Source organism: Engystomops pustulosus, chromosome 6, assembly GCF_040894005.1.
Source record: "Engystomops pustulosus chromosome 6, aEngPut4.maternal, whole genome shotgun sequence".
Taxonomy (NCBI): domain Eukaryota; kingdom Metazoa; phylum Chordata; class Amphibia; order Anura; family Leptodactylidae; genus Engystomops; species Engystomops pustulosus.
In genome coordinates, this window is record NC_092416.1 from 18,253,574 (window position 1) to 18,278,821 (window position 25,248).

General features: G+C 45.5%; 1 protein-coding gene across 2 annotated transcripts in view; it reads right to left on the bottom strand.

Annotated features, from left to right (window-relative positions):
- The window catches only part of LOC140065533 (uncharacterized), a 67,374-nt gene that overhangs the window by 17,972 nt on the left and 24,154 nt on the right, over positions 1-25,248 (bottom strand). For both annotated transcript variants that reach the window (XM_072113130.1, XM_072113131.1), the window contains exons 9-12: positions 6,305-6,337; positions 3,891-4,015; positions 3,130-3,411; positions 1,203-1,340 (exon numbers count right to left, since the gene is read on the bottom strand). In XM_072113130.1, coding sequence (XP_071969231.1) covers positions 1,203-1,340; positions 3,130-3,411; positions 3,891-4,015; positions 6,305-6,337 — 578 coding nt within the window. The remainder of the gene's footprint in view (positions 1-1,202; positions 1,341-3,129; positions 3,412-3,890; positions 4,016-6,304; positions 6,338-25,248) is intronic.

The window sequence follows — 25,248 nt, forward strand, 5'->3', positions numbered from 1 at the left end:
CGACGGCTTCAAATTGCACAATTGCACATTGTAATGAATGAGGAGGAAAATCCCCATCTACTGCCATACAGTAGTATAGGATAGTATAGGATCGATCAGACAACCTAGGGTTAAAGTACCCTAGGGAGTCTGAAAAATAGTAAAAGTAAAAATTAAAAAAAGGTAAAAAAATATATATATAATAAAAAAAAACCTAAACATTCAAATCACCCCCCTTTCCCTCAAACTGATATAAATATCAATAAACAGTAAAAATCATAAACACATTAGGTATCGCCGTGTCTAAAAATGCTGGATCTATCAAAAAATAACAACGGTTTTCACTGCGTTCAACCTCTTAACGGAAAATAGAGCCAAAGTCCAAAATGGCACTTTTTTGCCATTTTGAAAAATATAAAAAAATCAATAAAAAGTGATCAAAAGGTCGTACAGTCCTAAAAATGATAGCAATGAAAATGCCATCAAAAGTTGCAAAAAAATGACACCACCCACGGCTCTGTACACCGAAGTATGAAAATGTTTTCGTAAATGTATGAAAACATTATAAAACCTATATAAATTTGGTATACCCGTAATCGTTCCGACCCAAAGAATAAAGTAGACCTGTCATTTTGGGTGCACAGTGAAATCCGTAAAAGCCCACAAGAAAACGGTGCAAATGTGTTTTTTCACTATTTTCACTGCATTTGGAATTTTTTTTCCCGCTTCCCAGTACACGGCATGGAATACTAAATACTGAAGTGCGGTTAATTATGCAGAAAATAAGCCATCACACAGCACTTTATGTGGAAAAATAAAAAAAGTTATTGATTTTTGAAGGTGGTGAGTGAAAAATGGAAGTGAAAAAACCCCAAAAGGGCCAGGTCGTTAAGGAGTTAATTCATACGTTATGTGATAGAAACAATATCAAATATTTGTGAGGTATAAACATAATTACTGGCAGTTTTGCATATTCTCATAATTGTAAGAATTGTAAACTTGCCTATGTACTCAGCCCCCTGTACCCCAATATCCCTACATAAATCTAGGTGCCGTGAGAAATCACCCGATTAGAAGATATTGTGACAGTTAAAATAGTGAATAGATTAAAACATTTATTTAGAGTAAATTGTGGGATTCATGTTTCTGGCAACGTATATGGAAATCTTTAAAAATATCTTTTATCTTGATGTATAAAAAACATTGTTTAATTATAATATTACCAGTGCTGGAGTTCCTCCAAGTCCTGTAGAACTGTCACCCCCATCGTCTGTGCCCGTCGTCCACTGGATGTCCGCATAGTTATATACAGTATAAGTAGAATATCCATCAGTGATCAGCACGGCCTGAAAAGTGTTCACCTAAAATGGAGACATTTTTTTTAAAATAAATAAACAATAACTGGATGTCATGTTTTATAGAACAGAAACACTGGACTTAGTTACTAAGGGTCCCGCGGCCGCATTTCCGTCGGGTTTTCTGATGTTTTCAGGGATCGTGCCGCTAGGAAAGGGATTTAGGAGGGGATTCTGTCGCACGCGATAGGATTTTGGCGCATCGGCTTTCATGCGACAGAAATGGGGGGGGCGTCGGACTGATTCGGACTGAGCACGGGATTTAACTTTAAAATTGTGCCGCAAGATCAAGCACTTACATACACCGGGAAGAAGATGGTGTATGGCTGTGCAAGAGGCTATTGACAATGGTCAGAAAGTATCGTACTCCAGCTCAAAAAAAGATGTTAGCGGGTGAAATTGCTTCCTGGCTTGTAGTGTAGCTTGAGATCGATCCGCATAAAGATGGATGTCCTCATAGTGAGAGGGAAGAATCTTCTGCTCACGAGATGCATTCATTAAAGCTTCTTTCACATGAAAAAAGTGCACTCAGATAATAGAGTCTCTTGGCACCACCTCAGAAAGGGTCCTCGGTTTTGGTGGCCTATGGGCCCTGCTGTAACCACATGGGAAGATGTCTATGAGCTTATAAGGCCCAATATTTGTAGCTCTACGTCTTGTCACCATCCTCTCTCTTGTGAATGATGTGTGGAGGCAGTCACACGTTGGCTCCCGTACACGGTGGGCCCATCATACAAGGTGGGTGTTTGCTGCATATTGCATCAAACAAACACTGGTAACACAGCTGTCGGTGCATTGTATTAGATGATGTGTAAGATCCCCATATACAGGTCGGTCCCCTACTTAAGTACACCCGACTTACAGACAACAAATAGTTACAGATGGACCCTCTGCCCACTGTGTCCTCTGATGAAGCTCTCTGGATGCTTATACATAGTCCCAGGCTGCAATGATCAGCTGTAAGGTGTCTGTAATGAAGCTTTATTGATAATTCTTGGTCCAATTACAGCAAAAATTTTGAAAATCCAATTGTCACTGGGACAAAAGAAAAAAAATTGTCTTGAACTTCAAATATAAAATATACTGTTTCGACTTACATACAAATTCAACTTAAGAACAAACCTCCGGACCCTATCTTGTATGTAACCTGGGGACTGCCATATGGTATATGGTAGAATCAATAATAGTAAAATAGTAGAAAATAGTAAAAAAATTTAATAAAAAACCTAAAAAATTCAAATCACTCTCCATTTCCTAGAACTAATATAAATAAATAGTAAGAATCATAAACATGTTAGGTATCGCCGTGTCCCAAAATGCCAATTTTTTGCCATTTTGAAAAATCTAAAAAATTCAATAAAAAGAGATCAAAAGGCCTTACAGTCCTTAAAATGGTAGCATTAAAAACATCATCAAAAACCACAATGAATTACACCACCCACAGCTCCATACATCAAAGTTTGAAAAAATTATTAGCACCAGAAGAAAGGCAAAATGAAGAATATTGCACAATGAAAGCCATATCCAACCACACACGAAAATGGTGCAAATGCATTTTTTCACCAATTACATTTAGAGTTCTTTCCCCCGTTCTAAGTACACATGGAAATTTAAATAGGGTAACTATAAAGTGCAATTTGTTACGCAGAAAACAAGCCCTCCCACAGCTCTGCACATGGAAAAATAAAAAAGTTATACATTTTTGAAGGTGGGGAGTGAAAAATGGAAGTGGAAAAAAAGGGCCTGGTTGTTAAAAGGTTAATAGGTCCTTTAAGCTACATATCATAAATCTTACCCTATTACTGATTGATCCATGATATGCAACATGGTCCCACGTAGCCACAAACACCCACTGGGCCTGGAAGTTCTGATCCTGGGTGTAATTTCTAATGTCCGATGTTGCCCGAGCCAGAAGTCCTGTGTCCATGCTCTGCCGATAATAGATGTTACCACCTCTTCTGTTGTCAGCATCTGCCCAGAAAACGGCTAGGAATGGATTATCAAGTGATGTTGGGAGCGGTTGTGGTGCCCAAAATGAAATTGAGTTTATGAATGACAATAATCCATTGTTATTCACCTGTTAATATAAAAGCAGTAATGTTACACAACTTCCACTTACATGATTCTCTGAGATCAACTGAGTTTCTACGATCCATAGATACGTATAACATAATGTCCCGTCACTTTATCTTAGCAGATCTATCAATGAGTACATGGAGAAAGCAGCAGCACTCCGGTACAGAATAGAAAAACAAATGTCATTATTCCCCCGATGGCTTGGCAGAGATGTTTTGATTCAACATGAGCCTTTGACATGCATTTTTTGTTGCTGATATTCCTATACTGGAGTACTGCTGCTTCCTCTATGTATTTGTTACTTGAGGATCCTTGCACCTGGATCGTCGGTGGCGTGCCACTAATTTAATCAGTTGGCCACTGAGAGTGGAAAACCTGGGTTTGCTGTCCTTCTTCCTACTTTGGCCGATAGTAATCTATTCATTATAGTACAGTATAATTAAGCAACTGATCCAAAGTGAATATACCATATATACTCACATAAAGATATGAATAATGGTGTCCAAACAAAGGGAGAGCTGTAGAGAGAGGTATAAGTGGTGACGACCGGTCATCATCTACTGGACATAAAGCATCAAGAGCAGGTCCATACGGGTAGAGAAGATCTGGTAGGAAAAAATAATTCAATGAGATTGAAGCTCTTTATGCTTCATGTGTTGCTAAAGGACATCTACCACCATTTTCTTGGTGGTAGACTGTCCCATAACTCACCCTCGTTACCTCTAGGGCATGAGGGAGCCTCTTTTAGCTTCCTCCGGGGCCTCCATTACAGAGAGAAAATAGTGTTTAGAAATATTCAAATGAGCCGAGGCGCTCAGGGTCCCATCCGGCGAGTGCATCCTGGCTCCTCCGAGACCTCATTTATGCACGCCCCCCGCCTCATTGTTATTCACTGCTCCCATGTCTCTCTGTGGCCAGCAGCCGATGACCTCATCTGGCTTGAATTTTGCTTGATTTCTTTCGCAGCCACAGTGGATACCTGCGAGCTGCCCAAGACAGAAGATCGTACAGCGTATTTTCTCGCTGTAACAGAAGCCTTGTAGGAAGCTAAAATAGGCTCCCTCATGCCATCCCGGTAACGAGGTTGTGTTATGGGACAGTCTACCACCGAGAAAATGGTGGTAGATGTCCTTTATCCTCAAGAAAAAGTACATAAAGGGGCACCTTTAATTACCCGGTCCAGTCGTGATCCGATGCATATTCGGATCTGCCAGGACTCACTAAGCTCCAGATATCCAGCAGGTGTCGCTGCTCTGCCGCAGTTCACCTTCTTCTTCCCGGTGCATGTGAGTGCTTAATCTTGCGACATAATTCTTTTTTTAAATTCCGTTGTTTGTCCGAATCCGTCGGGTTGTCTGACGGCCAGGCCCCCCGATTTCCGCCGTGGCGTCGATGCGCCACAATCCGATCACGTGCATCAAAACCCGGAGCAATTCAGCGCAAATTGGAAATATTTAGGAAAACTGACGGAATCGTTACCGCAGGACCCTTAGTAAATGTGCCCCAACAAGTCAACTTGTTGACAAAATGTTTTGCTCAAAAGCCATTTAACAAGGGCATTTTGATTGTTTTAATTGTGAAAAAGTCCATTTCTGATCATCATGACCATTTTTTTTTGTAATATTTGCAGAAGATAAAATGTTGATAACATGACCATGTAGGACACTCATGCCAGAACTAATGCCAAAACTTCAAAAATTTGTCCAGCGAAATCCAATAATCACTTGGGATTGGAGATAAAATAATTTCTTCTTTATTAGATCACAAGATCAGATCATGATTAAGACGCACTGCGTCGAAACGCGTAGACCGGACTGGTGCTGCTAACTGCATGTGACTAGTTGCTGTTTTTATGGGAGAACGTGTGATCTAATAAAGAAGAAATTATTTTATTTCCAATCCCAAGTGATTATTGGATTGCGCTGGACAAATTTTTGAAGCTTTGGCATTTCTACCCATTGGCTGCGGTGTGTCCATGTACGCGATACCATCATGGGACACTGAGAGTATTTAGGAGTTTGGTGAGCTGAACTACATTTCGTTTTTTCATGTATATTACTTAAAGAAGACCTTACGATACTTCACTTATATGGACATTATCATACCGCGTAATCGCAACTGGCACGAATTGCGCGTAATCATAATTGGCGCAAACGCGGCGTCACTGCAACTGGAGCAAACGCAGCATAATTGTAACTGGCAGAAACGTTGCATAATCATTACTGGCGCAAACGCCGCGTAATTAATACTGGCGCAAATGCCGCATAAATGCGCCCACAAGCAAAACTGCCGAAACATTGTAAACATAATGGGGCAGATTTATCAAGTGTCTGAAAGTCAGAATATTTCCAGTTGCCCATGGCAACCAATCACAGCTCAGCTTTCATTTCACCAGTGCTCATGAATATTTTAAAGGGGAGCTGTGATTGGTTGCCATGGGCAATTGGAAATATTCTGACTTTCAGACACTTGATAAATCTGCCCCAATGTCAACAGTATATTAGCGGAATGTGTTTGAACACAACCATTAGATGAACATAGAAAAAAATCACAGCTCAATATTCGTAATCGATTCTCTGCCTCTAATTGGACAATATGAGAGAAGATTAGCATAACACACGCCTCCAGCTCCAGTCCTAGCTCCATCTCTCTGACCAAACACAGATTACAATGGTCAGAACTTCGGAATGATATCTCCGCAACCGTAGGGGTTAGAAGGAAAATTCCAAGTGCGCCTGAATCTGGATTTTATGATCATCTCCACATGTGTGAGGTGGTGAAAGGTCTTCTTTACGAGCTAATGGTTCAGACTCATCAATCTACTATATGGAATGCAAATGAATGTAGAGACACAAAGCAATAAGCACAATGACTGTGATAAATACTATACATACCGCTGCTAAAAAAAGAGGAGTTTGTCCTTATATCTGAAAAATAAAGACAATATAATTATTGTATAAAAATTAATTACAATGCCGTCAATATGTGATTAGCCTCCAATATTTCCAAAGATCAATAGAACTAGAAGGTCACCATAGTGAATCACCAGCACCTTATTATTTCAGATTCCAAGGTATATAAAGTGACAAAGAATATCCTGAAGAAAAACTGTCTGAAAATGATATTTAAGCTGCAAAAACATATGTAGAATAACTCTTGCGATAGATATGTGTTGTAATCATGAAATTATTTGTTTAAAATAAAAATATAGTTACAATATTGTGTAGGCATATTATTAGTGGCGAACATACCCAAACTGCAACATTCGGATGCATTCCGAAATTGATGTGTTGGGCATCTCTGGACTCAGAGACCAAAGCAGCCAATCAATCAGCTTGCAACAGCTTAGGAGAGGAATGTCTCTGTATAAGCAGAGGACATTACACATAGCAGATAGAGCTAGGAAGAGGTTTCTGCTCCTCATGGGTGAGTCAAACAGGTAGGGACTTCTGAGAAAACAACAATTGCCCTTTTCAGGGTACTTTGGTGTATGTTATGCTATTAGGGACAGGTGGAAATCTGAAATAATTGCCCTTATATGGGCATTATGAAGAATTGCATAAGTACAGGTATATTCCTTTTTTTTTTAAAACTCGGTTTTATTAAAGTTTGCTACAAGAAAAGTGTCGTACATTGTTACAGAGATTAAATGTTTGCAAATATGCTTGCAACATGACATGCGATTACATGTGGATATACAACTAATCGAGTTTCGGTGCAGGCATATTATTACTGATTAAACAGCAATACTTGGAAAGACAAAACATAAATATTAGCATTTACTGCATCATTCAGCAGGGTACTGTAATGTTGTTGCCATTAAATAGTGCACACTAATACATGACTTATAAATATATTGTTGTCAATGAATAGAGCACCATAAAATGTGAATAATTAAAGTGTTTTTGTTAGCGAAGAAGGCGCAGCAATAAGTAGATCATGAAGTGTTGATATCAGTGAAAAATGTGCACTATTACATTGATCATAAAAGTGTTGATGTCAGTTAATAGTGCACACTGATATGTTGATCAAAAATGTTCCTGTCAGTAAGAAGTGTGCACAAATAAGTGGATGGTAAAATTACTCTTCTCATTGAAAAGTGTACATAAATACGTGGATAATCAAAGTTCTCTTCTCAGTGAATAGTACACACATATACGTTGGATCATAAAAGTGTTGTTGTCAGTGAATAGCACACACTCATACAGGGATCATAAAAAAATGTTGACGTCAATAAGTAGTGTGCAGTAATAAGTAGATCTTCTCATTGAATAGTGAGCATGAATAAGTGGATCATAAAAGGGATATCAGTGAATAGCGCACACTAATACGTGGATCATAAGTGTTGTTGTCATTGAATAGAGTGCACTAATATATGGATCCTGAAATTGATCTTCGTAGTGAATAGCATGCATGGATACCGGGATCATAAAAGTGATGTTGTTAGTTAATATTGTTCACTAATAAGTGGATAATTTAAAGAGTAACCATCATTTAATAAAACCTTTTAGATGTTGTAGGGCATGCAATAGCTTACAAACAAGCACCCAAACAAGGTTTGTCAAAGAGAACTAGTATTTTCAAAAGCTAACCATCAAATATTCTCAGTTATCCTCAAAAAGGTATCACCTGATTTCTTCACTCTTTTTCTGCTCTCCAAATCTACAGTACTATGAAGTGTAAGTTCACACATGGTTATGGGGTGAGGTACATCTCGTTTTTAGATGTACAGTTTATTGGGAATAAAGATAATTTAATCTCTTTTCCATACAGAAAGGATAAAGCTAGCAACTACTATTGACTACTTCATGCCATCCAGCACATGTGGTGGGCAACATATAGTGAGATGATCTGTTAAAGTTGCAATGGTACTATAGATATAGACCTCCAATACAGTTACCTATGTTACATTCTCAATGTCTTATAGCAGACTGTTTAAACAAATCACTAGGATAGAAAGAGGTACCGTATATACTCGTGTATACGCCGAGATTTTCAGCACAAGAAATGTGCTGAAAAACCTCGCCTCGGCTTATACACGAGTCAATGAAAAAAATAAATACATTAATACTCACCCTCTGGTGTCCCCGATGTTCCTCGCGGCTCCCGATCCCTGTCGCGGCTCCCGGCGGCTTCTTCACTCTTCACTGGCCGGGAGATCGTACTGGCCGTCGCACATTGTGTCGACGTCATCATCGGCGACAGCGCGGCATCACAGTGTGCGACGGCCAGCGCGATCTCCCGGCCAGAGAAGAGTGAAGAAGCCGCCGGGAGCCGCGATGGGGATCGGAAGCCGCCGGGAGCCGCGACGAACATCGACGACAACGGAGGGTGAGTATTAAGTTTATTTCTTTATCTGTATAGGGGCTGCTGTATACTACTGAGGGCAGACTGTATACTGATGGGGACAAGCTGTATACTACTGGGGGCTGTGCTGTGTACTACTAGGGGCTGTGCTGTGTACTACTGGGGGCAGGCTGTATACTACTGGGGGCAGGCTGTATACTACTGGGGGCAAGCTGTATACTACTGGGGGCAGGCTGTATACTACTGGGTGCAGGCTGTATACTTCATGGGGGCAAGCTGTATACTACTGGGGGCAAGCTGTATACTACTGGGGGCAAGCTGTATACTACTGGGGGCAGGCTGTATACTGCAAGGGGACAAGCTGTATACTACTGGGGGCAGGCTGTATACTACTGGGGGGCAGGCTGTATACAACTGGGGGCAAGCTGTATACTACTGGGGGCAGGCTGTATACTACTGGGGGAAGGCTGTATACTACTGGGGGCAAGCTGTATACTACTGGGGGCAGGCTGTATACTACTGGGTGCAGGCTGTATACTACGGGGGGCAAGCTGTATACTACTGGGGGCAGGCTGTATACTGCAAGGGGACAAGCTGTATACTACTGGGGGCAGGCTGTATACTACTGGGGGGCAGGCTGTATACTACTGGGGGCAAGCTGTATACTATTGGGGGCAAGCTGTATACTACTGGGGGCTGGCTGTATACTACATGGGGGCTGGTTGGCTCTATACTACATGGGGGCTGGCTGTATACTACACCCTCGGCTTATACTCGAGTCAATAGGTTTTCCCAGTTTTCGGAAGTAAAATTAGGGGTCTCGGCTTATACTCGGGTCGGCTTATACTCGAGTATATACGGTACATCCCCATATTGATGCAAGATACTTCTATTAGACCTATAGTATCTTAGGTCATCAGATGTGTTTCCAAAGAAGCAACTACATTAAGCTCAAATCTCTCTCCATCAATTTTTCTGCGATTACTCAGCCCCCCTCAGGGGGTTATAAACAAGAGAGGATACAAGCCATGTGAGGGGTTATATACAGGAGAGGATACAAGCCATGTGAGAGGTTATATACAGGAGAGGATACAAGCCATGTGAGGGGTTATATACAGGAGAGGATACAAGCCATATGAGGGGTTATATACAGGAGAGGATACAAGCCATATGAGGGGTTATAAACAGGAGAGGATACAAGCCATGTGAGGGGATATATACAGGGGAGGAAACAAGCCATGTGAGGGGTAATATATACAGGGGAGGACATAAGCCATGTGAGGGGGTTATATACAGGAGAGGACACAAGCCATGTGAGGGGGTTATATACAGGAGAGGACAAAAGCCATGTGAGGGGTTATATATAGGAGAGGATACAAGCCATGTGAGAGGTTATATACAGGAGAGGATACAAGCCATGTGAGGGGTTATATACAGGAGAGGATACAAGCCATATGAAGGGTTATATACAGGAAAGGATACAAGCCATATGAGGGGTTATATACAGGAGAGGATACAAGCCATATGAGGGGTTATATACAGGAGAGGATACAAGCCATGTAAGGGGTAATATACAGGAGAGGATACAAGCCATGTGAAGGGTTATATGCAGTAGAGGATACAAGCCATGTGAGGGGTTATATAAAGGAGAGAATACAAGCCATGTGAGGGGGTTATATACAGGAGAGGATACAAGCCAAGTGTGGGGTTATATACAGGAGAGGATACAAGCCATGTGAGGAGTTATATACAGGAGAGGACACAAGCCATGTGAGGGGTTATATACAAAAGAGGATACAAGCCATGTGAAGGGGTTATATACAGGAGAGGACACAAGCCATGTGACTGGTTATATACAGGAGAGAATACAAGCCATGTGAGGGGTTATATACAGGAGAGGATACAAGCCATGTGAGGAGGTTATATACAGGAGAGGACACAAGCCATGTGAGGGGTTATATACAGGAGATGATACAAGCCATGTGAGGGGTTATATACAGGAGATGATACAAGCCATGTGAGGGGTTATATACAGGAGATGATACAAGCCATGTGAGGGGTTATATACAGGAGATGATACAAGCCATGTGAGCGGTTATATGCAATAGAGGATACAAGCCACGTGAGGGGTTATATAAAGGAGAGGATACAAGCCATGTGAGGGGTTATATACAGGAGAGGATACAAGCCAAGTGTGGGGTTATATACAGGAGAGGATACAAGCCATGTGAGGAGTTATATACAGGAGAGGATACAAGCCGTGTGAGGGGGTTATATACAGGAGAGGATACAAGCCATGTGAGGAGTTATACACAGGAGAGGACACAAGCCATGTGAGGGGTTATATACAAATGAGGATACAAGCCATGTGAGGGGGTTATATACAGGAGAGGACACAAGCCATGTGACTGGTTATATACAGGACAGAATACAAGCCATGTGAGGGGTTATATACAGGAGAGGATACAAGCCATGTGAGGAGGTTATATACAGGAGAGGATACAAGCCATGTGAGGGGTTATATACAGGAGAGGATTCAAGCCATGTGAGGGTATTATATGCAGGAGAGGACACAAGCCATGTGAGGGGTTATATACAGGAGAGGACACAAGCCACGTGAGGGGTTATATACAGGAGAGAATTCAAGCCATGTGAAGGGTCATATACAGGAGAGGATACAAGAGATGTGAGGGGGTTATATACAGGAGAGGTTACAAGACATGTGAGGGGGTTATATACAGGAGAGGATACAATCCATGTGAGGGGGTTATATACAGGAGAGGACACAAGCCATGTATGGGGGTTATATACAGGAGAGGACACAAGCCATGTGAGGGGTTATAGTCAGGAGAGGATACAAGTAGAGATGAGCGAACACTAAAATGCTCGGGTACTCGTTATTCGAGACGAACTTTTCCCGATGCTCGAGTGCTCGTCTCGAATAACGAACCCCATTGAAGTCAATGGGAGACTCGAGCATTTTTCAAGGGGACCAAGGCTCTGCACAGGGAAGCTTGGCCAAACACCTGGGAACCTCAGAAAAGGATGGAAACACCACGGAAATGGACAGGAAACAGCAGGGGCAGCATGCATGGATGCCTCTGAGGCTGCCTAATCGCACCATTATGCCAAAATTATGGGCAACAGCATGGCCATGACAGAGTGACAGAATTAAGCTAGATAGCATCTAAAACATCCAATAATTGACCCTGACACTATAGGGGACGGCATGCAGAGGCAGCGGCAGCAGGCTAGAGAGTGGCATGGCGACATACCCTAATTGGACTCAGGCTTCAAACCAATGGGTGTCAGAGAGGAACCAAAGGAGGTGAGCAAGAAGCGCTCAAATAATATCGGTACATGATAAAAGTTTGCCAGTATATTTTGTGGATTACACAGCAGGGTGGCGACAAAGTTAACATGGAAGCCATGAAAACAACCCAAAATTCTGCCTGACACAGCTCGTTTGATAAAGGGACCATGTATGCTTACAGTTCATGCCAGTCGCTGCACTGGCTGCCAGTCTCCTTTCGAATACAGTTTAAAATAATAATAACCCTCATCCATAAAGCTCTGTATAATGCTGCACCCCCCTACCTCTCCTCTCTTATCTCAGTCTATCGCCCAACCCGTGCTCTTAGATCCGCCAGTGATCTTAGATTAACCTCTACCCTAGTGCGGACCTCCCACTCGCGTCTCCAAGACTTCTCTAGAGCTGCACCAATTCTATGGAATGCTCTGCCCCGGACTATCAGACTAATACCTAACCTCCAAAGTTTCAAACGTGCTCTTAAAACCCATTTCTTTAGGCAAGCCTATAACACTCATTAACTGCATGAAGTTTTAACTCTTCTACTAACCCGTCCTGTGTCGTCCTCCCATCTGTTATCCAGCAACCAACAGGCACCAGACTTCTCTGCAGTCCCATTCACCCTGGACCTGGTATATAAGATGACGGCTGAGTGGTTCAAGCGACAGCAATTCCATTTATTATATTTTTTTCTATTCCCTAAGAAGAATGGCTTGACCATTAAATATTCTTTTACCTCGTGTTACCCCATCATCTTCATAAACCGTAAGCTCTGGCGAGCAGGGACCTCACTCCTGTTGTTCCATACAAATGTTGTGCTCTGTTACATTACATTTGTATTTGTTTCCTATGATTTGTAAAGCGCTACAGAATATGATGACGCTATATAAATAAAGATTATTATTATTATTATTATGGAGGCAGTGAACTAGTAGTAGATTAAAGGTGCTGCAACTATGTTAGTTGGATCTTGGGATGGAGCTGGCGCTCTGCAGCCAGGCGAGCTTTCGCCAATCCAAGCCCCTGTCTCTAGGCTACTCCCCAAACAGCACTTCTAAGAACCTTTTGTATAAGATCAAGTGTAGTAGCGTTCTTATAAGTTTAGGATATGGCGGGTGAGGGGAATGTAAACAGATGCGCAAGAAGCGCTGAAATAATATCCCTAAATGGTAAAAGTTTGCAAGTATATTTTGTGGATTACACAGCAGGGTGGCGACAAAGTTAACAACTTTGATGTGGAATGCCCTATAATAGCTCTTGGGCGGTGTGCCTTTTATCGTCTAGGCTCAGCAGTTTCAGCACCGCCTGCTGTCGCTTAGCGACGGCACTGCTGCTGTGCCTAGAGCTACCGACTGATGGCGCCATGCCCACGGATGGTAATTCGGAGGAGGAGGAGGTGGAGGAGGGGTGGGAGGAGGTATAGTAGGCCTTTGAGACCTGGACCGAGGTAGGCCCCGCAATTCTCTGCGTCGGCAGTATATGACCAGCCCCAGGGTCAGACACGGTCCCAGCCTGCACCAAGTTAAGTGTAGTAGCGTTCTTATAAGTTTGGGATATGGCGGGTGAGGGGAATGTAAACAGATGCGCAAGAAGCACATGATGCGCATGGAGCTGGCGCTCCGCTGCCAGGCGAGCTTTCGCCAATCCAAGCCCCTGTCTCTAGGCTACTCCCCAAACAGCACTTCTAAGAACCTTTTGTATAAGATCAAGTGTAGTAGCGTTCTTATAAGTTTAGGATATGCCGGGTGAGGGGAATGTAAACAGATGCGCAAGAAGCGCTGAAATAATATCCCTAAATGGTAAAAGTTTGCCAGTATATTTTGTGGATAACACAGCAGGGTGGCGACAAAGTTAACAACTTTGATGTGGAATCCATGAAAACAACCCAAATTTCTGCCTGACACACCTCGTTTGATAAAGGGACGATGTATGGAGGCAGCTATATGGACGACTTTTGGAGGTAGCAATGGAGACAACGTGTGGAGGCTGCTATGGAGACAATTTAATTTGGATAGTGCCTGTATGTGGCAGTCCCAAACATTTTTCAAACCAGAGGAGCAGGTAGGTGGCCCTCCAGTAAAATGGAATAGATTGAGTGCCTGTATGTGGCAGTCCCAAAAAATTTTCAAACCAGAAGAGCAGGTAGGTGGCCCTCCAGTAAAATGGAATAGATTGAGTGCCTGTATGTGGCAGTCCCAAAAATGTTTCAAACCAGAGGAGCAGGTAGGTGGCCCTGCAGTAAAATGGAATAGATTGAGTGCCTGTATGTGGCAGTCCCAAAAATGTTTCAAACCAGAGGAGCAGGTAGGTGGCCCTGCAGTAAAATGGAATAGATTGAGTGCCTGTATGTGGCAGTCCCAAAAATTTTTCAAACCAGAGGAGCAGGTAGGTGGCCCTCCAGTAAAATGGAATAGATTGAGTACCTGTATGTGGCAGTCCCAAAAATGTTTCAAACCAGAGGAGCAGGTAGGTGGCCCTGCAGTAAAATGGAATAGATTGAGTGCCTGTATGTGGCAGTCCCAAAAATTTTTCAAACCAGAGGAGCAGGTAGGTGGCCCTCCAGTAAAATGGAATAGATTGAGTGCCTGTATGTGGCAGTCCCAAAAATGTTTCAAACCAGAGGAGCAGGTAGGTGGCCCTGCAGTAAAATGGAATAGATTGAGTGCCTGTATGTGGCAGTCCCAAAAATTTTTCAAACCAGAGGAGCAGGTAGGTGGCCCTCCAGTAAAATGGAATAGATTCAGTGCCTGTATGTGGCAGTCCCAAAAATGTTTCAAACCAGAGGAGCAGGTAGGTGGCCCTGCAGTAAAATGGAATAGATTGAGTGCCTGTATGTGGCAGTCCCAAAAAATTTTCAAACCAGAGGAGCAGGTAGGTGGCCCTCCAGTAAAATGGAATAGATTGAGTGCCTGTATGTGGCAGTCCCAAAAATGTTTCAAACCAGAGGAGCAGGTAGGTGGCCCTGCAGTAAAATGGAATAGATTGAGTGCCTGTATGTGGCACTCACAAAAATTGTTTCAAACAGAGGACCGGGTAGGTGGCCCTCCAGAAAAATTAAATGCATGAAGTACTATAGCAAGAGCCAGTGGGCCCTGTCAAAAAATAGCCATTTTCCTCTGCTTTACTGTACAAAGAGGAGGAGAAGGAGGAAAATGAGGAGGAGGAGGAGTGGATCAATTATTCAGGTTGAGCTTCCTTCACCTGGTGGAGATTGGAAATTCTGAGAAATCCAGCCTTTATTCATTTTAATAAGCTTCAGCCTTTCAGCGCTGTCAGTCGACAGGCGTGTACGCTTATCGGTGATGATGCCACCAGCTGCACTGAAAACCCGCTCGGACAAGACGCTAGCGGCAGGGCAGGCAAGAACCTCCAAGGCGTACAGCGCCAGTTCGTGCCACATGTCCAGCTTTGAAACCCAGTAGTTGTAGGGAGCTGTGTGATCATTTAGGACGATGGTATGGTCAGCTACGTACTCCCTCACCATCTTTCTGTAAAGATCAGCCCTACTCTGCCGAGACTGGGGACAGGTGACAGTGTCTTGCTGGGGTGACATAAAGCTGGCAAAAGCCTTGTAAAGCGTACCCTTGCCAGTGCTGGACAAGCTGCCTGCTCGCCTACTCTCCCTCGCTACTTGTCCCGCAGAACTACGCACTCTGCCGCTAGCGCTGTCAGAAGGGAAATACTGTTTCAGCTTGTGCACCAGGGCCTGCTGGTATTCATGCATTCTCACACTCCTTTCCTCTGCAGGGATGAGAGTGGAAAGATTTTGCTTGTACCGTGGGTCCAGGAGAGTGAACACCCAGTAATCGGTGCTGGAATAAATTCTTTGAACGCGAGGGTCACGGGATAGGCAGCCTAGCATGAAATCTGCCATATGCGCCAGAGTACCAACGCGTAAGAATTCACTCCCCTCACTGGCCTGACTGTCCATTTCCTCCTCCTCCAACTCCTCCAACTCCTCTTCTTCTGCCCATACACGCTGAACAGTAAAGGACTCAACAATGGTCCCCTCTTGTGTCTCGCCAACATTCTCCTCCTCTTCCTCCTCATCCTCCTCCACCTCCACCTCCTCCGATATGCGCTGAGAAACAGACCTGAGGGTGCTTTGGCTATCAACAAGGGAATATTCTTCCCCTGTCTCTTGTGACGAGCGCAAAGCTTCCGACTTCATGCTGACCAGAGAGTTTTTCAACAGGCCAAGCAGCGGGATGGTGAGGCTGATGATGGCGGCATCGCCACTGACCATCTGTGTTGACTCCTCAAAGTTACTCAGCACCTGACAGATATCAGACATCCACGTCCACTCCTCATTGTAGACTTGAGGAAGCTGACTGACCTGACTACCAGTTCTGGTGGAAGTTGACATCTGGCAGTCTACAATCGCTCTGCGCTGCTGGTAAACTCTGGATAACATGGTCAGTGTTGAATTCCACCTCGTGGGCACGTCGCACAACAGTCGGTGAGCGGGCAGTTGGAGGCGGCGCTGCGCTGCCCTGAGAGTGGCAGCATCTGGGCTGGACTTCCTGAGATGCGCACAGATGCGGCGCACCTTCGTGAGCAAATCAGACAGATTGGGGTATGTCTTGAGGAAACGCTGAACTATCAGATTTAACACATGGGTCAGGCATGGCACATGTGTCAGTCTGCCGAGTTGCAGAACCGCCACCAGGTTACGGCCGTTGTCACACACAACCATTCCCGGCTTGAGGTTCAGCGGTGCCAGCCACAGATCAGTCTGCGCCGTGATGCCCTGTAATAGCTCTTGGACGGTGTGCCTTTTGTCGCCTAGGCTCAGCAGTTTGAGCACCGCCTGCTGTCGCTTAGCGACGGCACTGCTGCTGTGCCTAGAGCTACCGACTGATGGCGCCGTGCCCACGGATGGTAGTTCGGAGGAGGAGGTGGAGGAGGGGTGGGAGGAGGAGGAGGCATAGTAGGCCTGAAACACCTGGACCGAGGAAGGCCCCGCAATCCTCGGCGTCGGCAGTATATGAGCAGCCCCAGGGTCAGACTCGGTCCCAGCCTCCACCAAGTTAACCCAATGTGCCGTCAGCGATATATAGTGGCCCTGCCCGGCAGCACTCGTCCACGTGTCCGTGGTCAGGTGGACCTTGTCAGAAACGGCGTTGGTCAGGGCACGGATGATGTTGTCTGACACGTGCTGGTGCAGGGCTGGGACGGCACATCGGGAAAAGTAGTGGCGGCTGGGGACCGAATACCGAGGGGCGGCCGCCGCCATGAGGTTGCGAAAGGCCTCTGTCTCTACTAGCCTATAGGGCAGCATCTCCAGGCTAAGCAATCTGGAGATGTGCACATTAAGGGCTTGGGCGTGCGGGTGGGTTGCACTATATTTGCGTTTCCGCTCCAGCGTCTGGGGTATGGAGAGCTGAACGCTGGTGGATGCTGTGGAGGATCGTGGAGGCGACGATGGAGTTTTTGTGGCAGGGTCCTGGGCAGGGGGCTGACTAGCAGCTGACACAGGGGAAGGAGCAGTGGTGTGCACGGCCGGAGGTGAACGGGCTTGTTGCCACTGAGTGGGGTGTTTAGCATTCATATGCCTGCGCATACTGGTGGTAGTTAAGCTAGTAGTGGTGGAACCCCTGCTGAGCCTGGTTTGGCAAATGTTGCACACCACAGTCCGTCGGTCATCCGGTGTTTCCTTAAAGAACCTCCAGACTTCTGAAGATCTAGCCCTCGCCGCAAGAGCCCTCGCCACGGGAGCTTCACTAGTTGACACATTTGGCGCTGATGCACCAGCTCTGGCCCTGCCTCTCCGTCTGGCCCCACCACTGCCTCTTCCAACCTGTTCTGGTCGAGGACTCTCCTCCGTCTCAGAAGCACTGTGTTCACCCGGCCTCTCAACCCAGCTTGGGTCTGTCACCTCATCATCCTCCGATCCCTCAGTCTGCTCCCCCCTCGGACTTCCTGCCCTGACAACAACTTCCCCACTGTCTGACAACCGTGTCTCCTCATCGTCGGACACCTCTTTACATACTTCCACTACGTCAAGAAGGTCATCATCACCCACAGACTGTGACTGGTGGAAAACCTGGGCATCGGAAAATTGCTCAGCAGCAACCGGACAAGTGGTTTGTGACTGTGGGAAGGGTCCAGAAAACAGTTCCTCAGAGTATGCCGGTTCAAATGCCAAATTTTCCTGGGAGGGGGCAGACTGGGGGGGAGGAGGCTGAGGTGCAGGAGCTGGAGGAGTGGCGATTTCGGTGACATGGGTGGACTGCGTGGAAGACTGACTGGTGGTGGACAAATTGCTCGAAGCATTGTCAGCAATCCACGACATCACCTGTTCGCACTGTTCTGGCCTCAACAGTGCTCTACCACGAGTCCCAGTAACTTCAGACATGAACCTAGGGAGTGTAGCTCTGCGGCGTTCCCCTGCTCCCTCATCAGCAGGTGGTGTCTCACCCCGCCCAGGACCACGGCCTCTGACCCCTGCAGTAGTTGGACGCCCACATCCCCGCCCTCGTCCTCTACCCCTAGCCCTCGGGTTAAACATTTTTAAAATGAGAGTTATAACTTTATTTTTTTTTTAACTTTTTTTTGTTTTTTTTTGTGTTTTTTGTTTTTTTTTGTGTTTTTTGTTTTTTTTTTGAGTTTTTAAAACCAAACAATGCTATCCTATTGCTATGGCTATTTTCTAGCCAAGTATCAAAGCACACTACTATGCCAGATGAGATGACACTGAGTTAGTGCCTAATTGAAATCCAACCCCTACTAAATTTTCCCACTTCGGTCTTTGCTATGGATATGTGCGTCACTAAACGCAGAACACAGCGGTCGCAAGTCTCACTACAAATTGCTCAGAATTGGCTAGTACATGCACTGCAGAAAGTACAGCCACCAGCAGATCAACCAGAAATCAAATATATAGAACGCTACTGTAGGCGTAAGTAAGCTCTTTGTATTCTCCTATGGCTATTTTCTAGCCAAGTATCAAAGCACACTACTATGCCAGATGAGATGACACTGAGTTAGTGCCTAATTGAAATCCAACCCCTACTAAATTTTCCCACTTCGGTCTTTGCTATGGATATGTGAGTCACTAAGCGCAGAACACAGCGGTCGCAAGTCTCACTACAAATTGCTCAGAATTGGCTAGTACATGCACTGCAGAAAGTACAGCCACCAGCAGATCAACCAGAAATCAAATATATAGAACGCTACTGTAGGCGTAAGTAAGCTCTTTGTATTCTCCTATGGCTATTTTCTAGCCAAGTATCAAAGCACACTACTATGCCAGATGAGATGACACTGAGTTAGTGCCTAATTGAAATCCAACCCCTACTAAATTTTCCCACTTCGGTCTTTGCTATGGATATGTGCGTCACTAAGCGCAGAACACAGCGGTCGCAAGTCTCACTACAAATTGCTCAGAATTGGCTAGTACATGCACTGCAGAAAGTACAGCCACCAGCAGATCAACCAGAAATCAAATATATAGAACGCTACTGTAGGCGTAAGTAAGCTCTTTGTATTCTCCTATGGCTATTTTCTAGCCAAGTATCAAAGGACACTACTATGCCAGATGAGATGACACTGAGTTAGTGCCTAATTGAAATCCAACCCCTACTAAATTTTCCCACTTCGGTCTTTGCTATGGATATGTGTGCCACTAAGAGCTAAACACAACGGTAGCAAGTCCCCCTGCTAATTCCTCACAAAATGGTACTAGATGCAAATTAAAATAAAAAAAGTAGAACGTTATTGTAGCCCTAAGAAGGGCTGTTGGGTTCTTTGAGAATCACTCCTGCCTAACAGTAAGCTAATAGAACACCCTAACGCTTTCCCTGACCAGCAGCAGCTCTCTCCCTAGCGGCATCCAGACACAGAATGATCCGAGCAGCGCGGGCAGCGGCTAGTCTATCCCAGGGTCACCTGATCTGGCCAGCCAACCACTGCTATCGACGTGTAAGGGTACCACGTCATGCTGGGTGGAGTGCAGAGTCTCCTGGCTTGTGATTGGCTCTGTTTCTGGCCGCCAAAAAGCAAAACGGCGGGAGCTGCCATTTTCTCGAGCGGGCGAAGTATTCGTCCGAGCAACGAGCAGTTTCGAGTACCCTAATGCTCGACCGAGCATCAAGCTCGGACGAGCATGTTCGCTCATCTCTAGATACAAGCCATGTGATGGTTATATACAGGAGAGGACACAAGCCATGTGAGGGGGTTATATACAGGAGATGATACAAGCCATGTGAGGGGTTATATACAGGAGAGGACACAAGCCATGTGAGGGGTTATATACAGGAGATGATACAAGCCATGTGAGGGGTTATATACAGGAGAGGATACAAGCCATGTGAGGGGGTTATGTACAGGAGAGGACACAAGCCATGTGAGGGGTTATATACAGGAGAGGATACAAGCCATGTGAGGGGTTATATACAGGAGATGATACAAGCCATGTGAGGGGTTATATACAGGAGAGGATACAAGCCATGTGGGGGGGTTATATACAGGAGATGATACAAGCCATGTGAGGGGTTATATACAGGAGAGGATACAAGCCATGTGGGGGGGTTATATACAGGAGAGGATATAAGCCATGTGAGGGGTTATATACAGGAAGGGATACAAGCCATGTGATGGGTTATATACAGGATAAGATACAAGCCATGTGAGGGGGTTATATACAGGAGAGGATACAAGTAGAGATGAGCGAGCACTAAAATGCTCGGGTACTCGTTATTCGAGACGAACTTTTCCCGATGCTCGAGTGCTCGTCTCGAATAACGAGCCCCATTGAAGTCAATGGGAGACTCGAGCATTTTTCAAGGGGACCAAGGCTCTGCACAGGGAAGCTTGGCCAAACACCTGGGAACCTCAGAAAAGGATGGAAACACCACGGAAATGGACAGCAAACAGCAGGGGCAGCATGCATGGATGCCTCTGAGGCTGCTTAATCGCACCATTATGCCAAAATTATGGGCAACAGCATGGCCATGATAGAGTGACCGAATGAGGCTAGATAGCATCTAAAACATGCAATAATTGACCCTGACACTATAGGGGACGGCATGCAGAGGCAGCGGCAGCAGTGGCAGGCTAGAGAGTGTCATGGCGACATACCCTAAATGGACTCAGGTTTCACCAAAGGAGGTGAAATGATTTCCTATGTGAACAAAAGGTTGACGGTATATTTAGTCGATAACACAGCATGGTGGCGACATAGTGACCAAGTTCCATAACGTATCTGGTGAAACACCCTAAAAATGAGCCTGACACAGCTCTTTTGATAAGGGGACAACATGTGGCGGCAGCCATGGAGACGACTTCCATGATTAAGAGCGACAGTATGGGGCATTCATATTGCGCTGCTATGATTGCAACTTCAGGTCTCCAGCATGGCGGCGACAGATGGGCCGAGTTCCACTATGTATCTGGTGAAACACCTGAAAATTCTGCCTGACACAGCTCGTTTGATAAGGGGATGATGTGCTGCATATCCTCTCGTGCTCCAGCGTCTGGGGTATAGAGAGTTGAAATGAGACATTGGTGGACGCTGTGGAGGATCGTGGAGGCAAAATGGACAGAAAACAGCAGGGGCAGCATGCATGGATGCCTCTGAGGCTGCCTAATCTTGGGATGGAGCTGGCGGTCCACTGCCAGGCGAGATTTCGCCTGTCCAAGCCCCTGTCTCTCGGCTCCTCCCCACCCAAAATGGGCCTGGGGGCCAGAAGCGTTTACTTTGAAAAAATTATAATTTTCAAAGCAGGCGGGGTCGTTTGAATATTTCACCTAGGAATAATGGAATAGCATAGTGGTTCTATTTTTAATTGTTTTTACGGAAATGGTTCCTTGATTAAGAGCGACAGTATGGGGCATCCATATTGCGCTGCTATGATTGCAACTTCAGGTCTCCAGCATGGCGGCGACAGATGGGCCGCGTTCCACTATGTATCTGGTGAAACACCTGAAAATTCTGCCTGACACAGCTAGTTTGATAAGGGGACGATGTATGGAGGCAATGAACTAGTAGTAGATTAAAGGTGCTGCAGTTAAAACTATGTTAGTTGGATCTTGAGATGGAGCTGGCGCTCCGCTGCCAGGCGAGCTTTCGCCAATCCAAGCCCCTGTCTCTAGGCTACTCCCCAAACAGCACTTCTAAGAATCTTTTGTATAAGATCAAGTGTAGTAGCGTTCTTATAAGTTTAGGATATGGCGGGTGAGGGGAATGTAAACAGATGCGCAAGAAGCGCTGAAATAATATTGGTAAATGATAAAAGTATGCCAGTATATTTTGTGGATTACACAGCAGGGTGGCGACAAAGTTAACAAGTTTGATGTGGAAGCCATGAAAACAACCCAAAATTCTGCCCGACACAGCTCGTTTTATAAGGGGACGATGTATGGAGGCAGTGAACTAGTAGTAGATTAAAGGTGCTGCAGTTAAAACTATGTTAGTCGGATCTTGAGATGGAACTGGCGCTCCGCTGCCAGGCGAGCTTTTGCCAATCCAAGCCCCTGTCTCTAGGCTACTCCCCAAACAGCACTTCTAAGAACCTTTTGTATAAGATCAAGTGTAGTAGCGTTCTTATAAGTTTGGGATATGGCGGGTGAGGGGAATGTAAACAGATGCGCAAGAAGCGCTGAAATAATATCGGTAAATGATTAAAGTTTGCCAGTATATTTTGTGGATTACACAGCAGGGTGGCGACAAAGTTAACAAGTTTGATGTGGAATGCCCTGTAATAGCTCTTGGGCGGTGTGCCTTTTATCGCCTAGGCTCAGCAGTTTGAGCACCGCTTGCTGTCGCTTAGTGACGTCACTGCTGCTGTGCCTAGAGCTACCGACTGATGGCGCCATGCCCACGGATGGTAATTCGGAGGAGGTGGAGGAGGGGTGGGAGGAGGAGGAGGTATAGTAGGCCTTTGAGACCTGGACCGAGGTAGGCCCCGCAATCCTCGGCGTCGGCAGTATATGACCAGCCCCAGGGTCAGACTCTGTCCCAGCCTCCACCAAGTTAAGTGTAGTAGCGTTCTTATAAGTTTGGGATTTGGCGGGTGAGGGGAATGTACACAGATGCGCAAGAAGCGCTGAAATAATATCCGTAAATGGTAAAAGTTTGGCAGTATATTTTGTGGATTACACAGCAGTGTAATCAACAGATGCGCAAGAAGCGCTGAAATAATATCGGTTAATCATTAAAGTTTGCCAGTATATTTTGTGGATAACACAGCAGGGTGGCGACAAAGTTAAGAACTTTGATGTGGAATCCATGAAAACAACCCAAATATCTGCCTGACACACCTCGTTTGATAAGGGGACGATGTATGGAGGCAGCTATATGGACGACTTTTGGAGGTAGCAATGGAGACAACGTGTGGAGGCTGCTATGGAGACAATTCAATTTGGATAGTGCCTGTATGTGGCAGTCCAAAAAAGTTTTCAAACCAGAGGAGCAGGTAGGTGGCCCTCCAGAAAAATGAAATAGATTGAGTGCCTGTATGTGGCAGTCCAAAAAAGTTTTCAAACCAGAGGAGCAGGTAGGTGGCCCTCCAGAAAAATGAAATAGATTGAGTGCCTGTATGTGGCAGTCCAAAAAAGTTTTCAAACCAGAGGAGCAGGTAGGTGGCCCTCCAGAAAAATTGAATAGATTGAGTGCCTGTATGTGGCAGTCCAAAAAAGTTTTCAAACCAGAGGAGCAGGTAGGTGGCCCTCCAGAAAAATTAAATGCATAAAGTACTATAGCTAGAGCCAGTGGGCCCTGTCAAAAAATAGCCAGTTTCCTCTGCTTTAGTGTACAAAGAGGAGGAGAAGGAGGAAAATGAGGAGGAGGAGTGCATAAATTATTCAGGTTGAGCTTCCTTCACCTGGTGGAGATTGGAAATTATGAGAAATCCAGGCTTTATTCATCTTAATAAGCGTCAGCCTGTCAGCGCTGTCAGTCGACAGGCGTGTACGCTTATCGGTGATGATGCCACCAGCTGCACTGAAAACCCGCTCGGACAACACGCTAGCGGCAGGGCAGGCAAGAACCTCCAAGGCGTACAGCGCCAGTTCGTGCCACATGTCCAGCTTTGAAACCCAGTAGTTGTAGGGAGCTGTGTGATCATTTAGGACAATGGTATGGTCAGCTACGTACTCCCTCACCATCTTTCTGTAAAGATCAGCCCTACTCTGCCGAGACTGGGGACAGGTGACAGTGTCTTGCTGGGGTGACATAAAGCTGGCAAAAGCCTTGTAAAGCGTACCCTTGCCAGTGCTGGACAAGCTGCCTGCTCGCCTATTCTCCCTCGCTACTTGTCCCGCAGAACTACGCACTCTGCCGCTAGCGCTGTCAGAAGGGAAATACTGTTTCAGCTTGTGCACCAGGGCCTGCTGGTATTCATGCATTCTCACACTCCTTTCCTCTCCAGGGATGAGAGTGAAAAGATTTTGCTTGTACCATGGGTCCAGGAGAGTGAATACCCAGTAATCGGTGCGGGAATAAATTCTTTGAACGCGAGGGTCACGGGATAGGCAGCCTAGCATGAAATCTGCCATATGCGCCAGAGTCCCAACGCGCAAGAATTCACTCCCCTCACTGGCCTGACTGCCCATTTCCTCCTCCTCCAACTCCTCCAACTCCTCTTCTTCTGCCCATACACGCTGAACAGTGAAAGACTGAACAATGGTCCCCTCTTGTGTCTCGCCAACATTCTCCTCCTCTTCCTCCTCATCCTCCTCCACCTCCTCCGATATGCGCTGAGAAACAGACCTGAGGGTGCTTTGGCTATCAACAAGGGAATCTTCTTCCCACGTCTCTTGTGACGAGCGCAAAGCTTCCGACTTCATGCTGATCAGAGAGTTTTTCAACAGGCCAAGCAGCGGGATGGTGAGGCTGATGATGGCGGCATCGCCACTGACTATCTGTGTTGACTCCTCAAAGTTACTCAGCACCTGACAGATATCAGACATCCACGTCCACTCCTCATTGTAGACTTGAGGAAGCTGACTGACCTGACTACCAGTTCTGGTGGAAGTTGACATCTGGCAGTCTACAATCGCTCTGCGCTGCTGGTAAACTCTGGATAACATGGTTAATGTTGAATTCCACCTCGTGGGCACGTCGCACAACAGTCGGTGAGCGGGCAGTTGGAGGCGGCGCTGCGCTGCCCTGAGAGTGGCAGCATCTGTGCTGGACTTCCTGAAATGCGCACAGATGCGGCGCACCTTCGTGAGCAAATCAGACAGATTGGGGTATGTCTTGAGGAAATGCTGAACTAT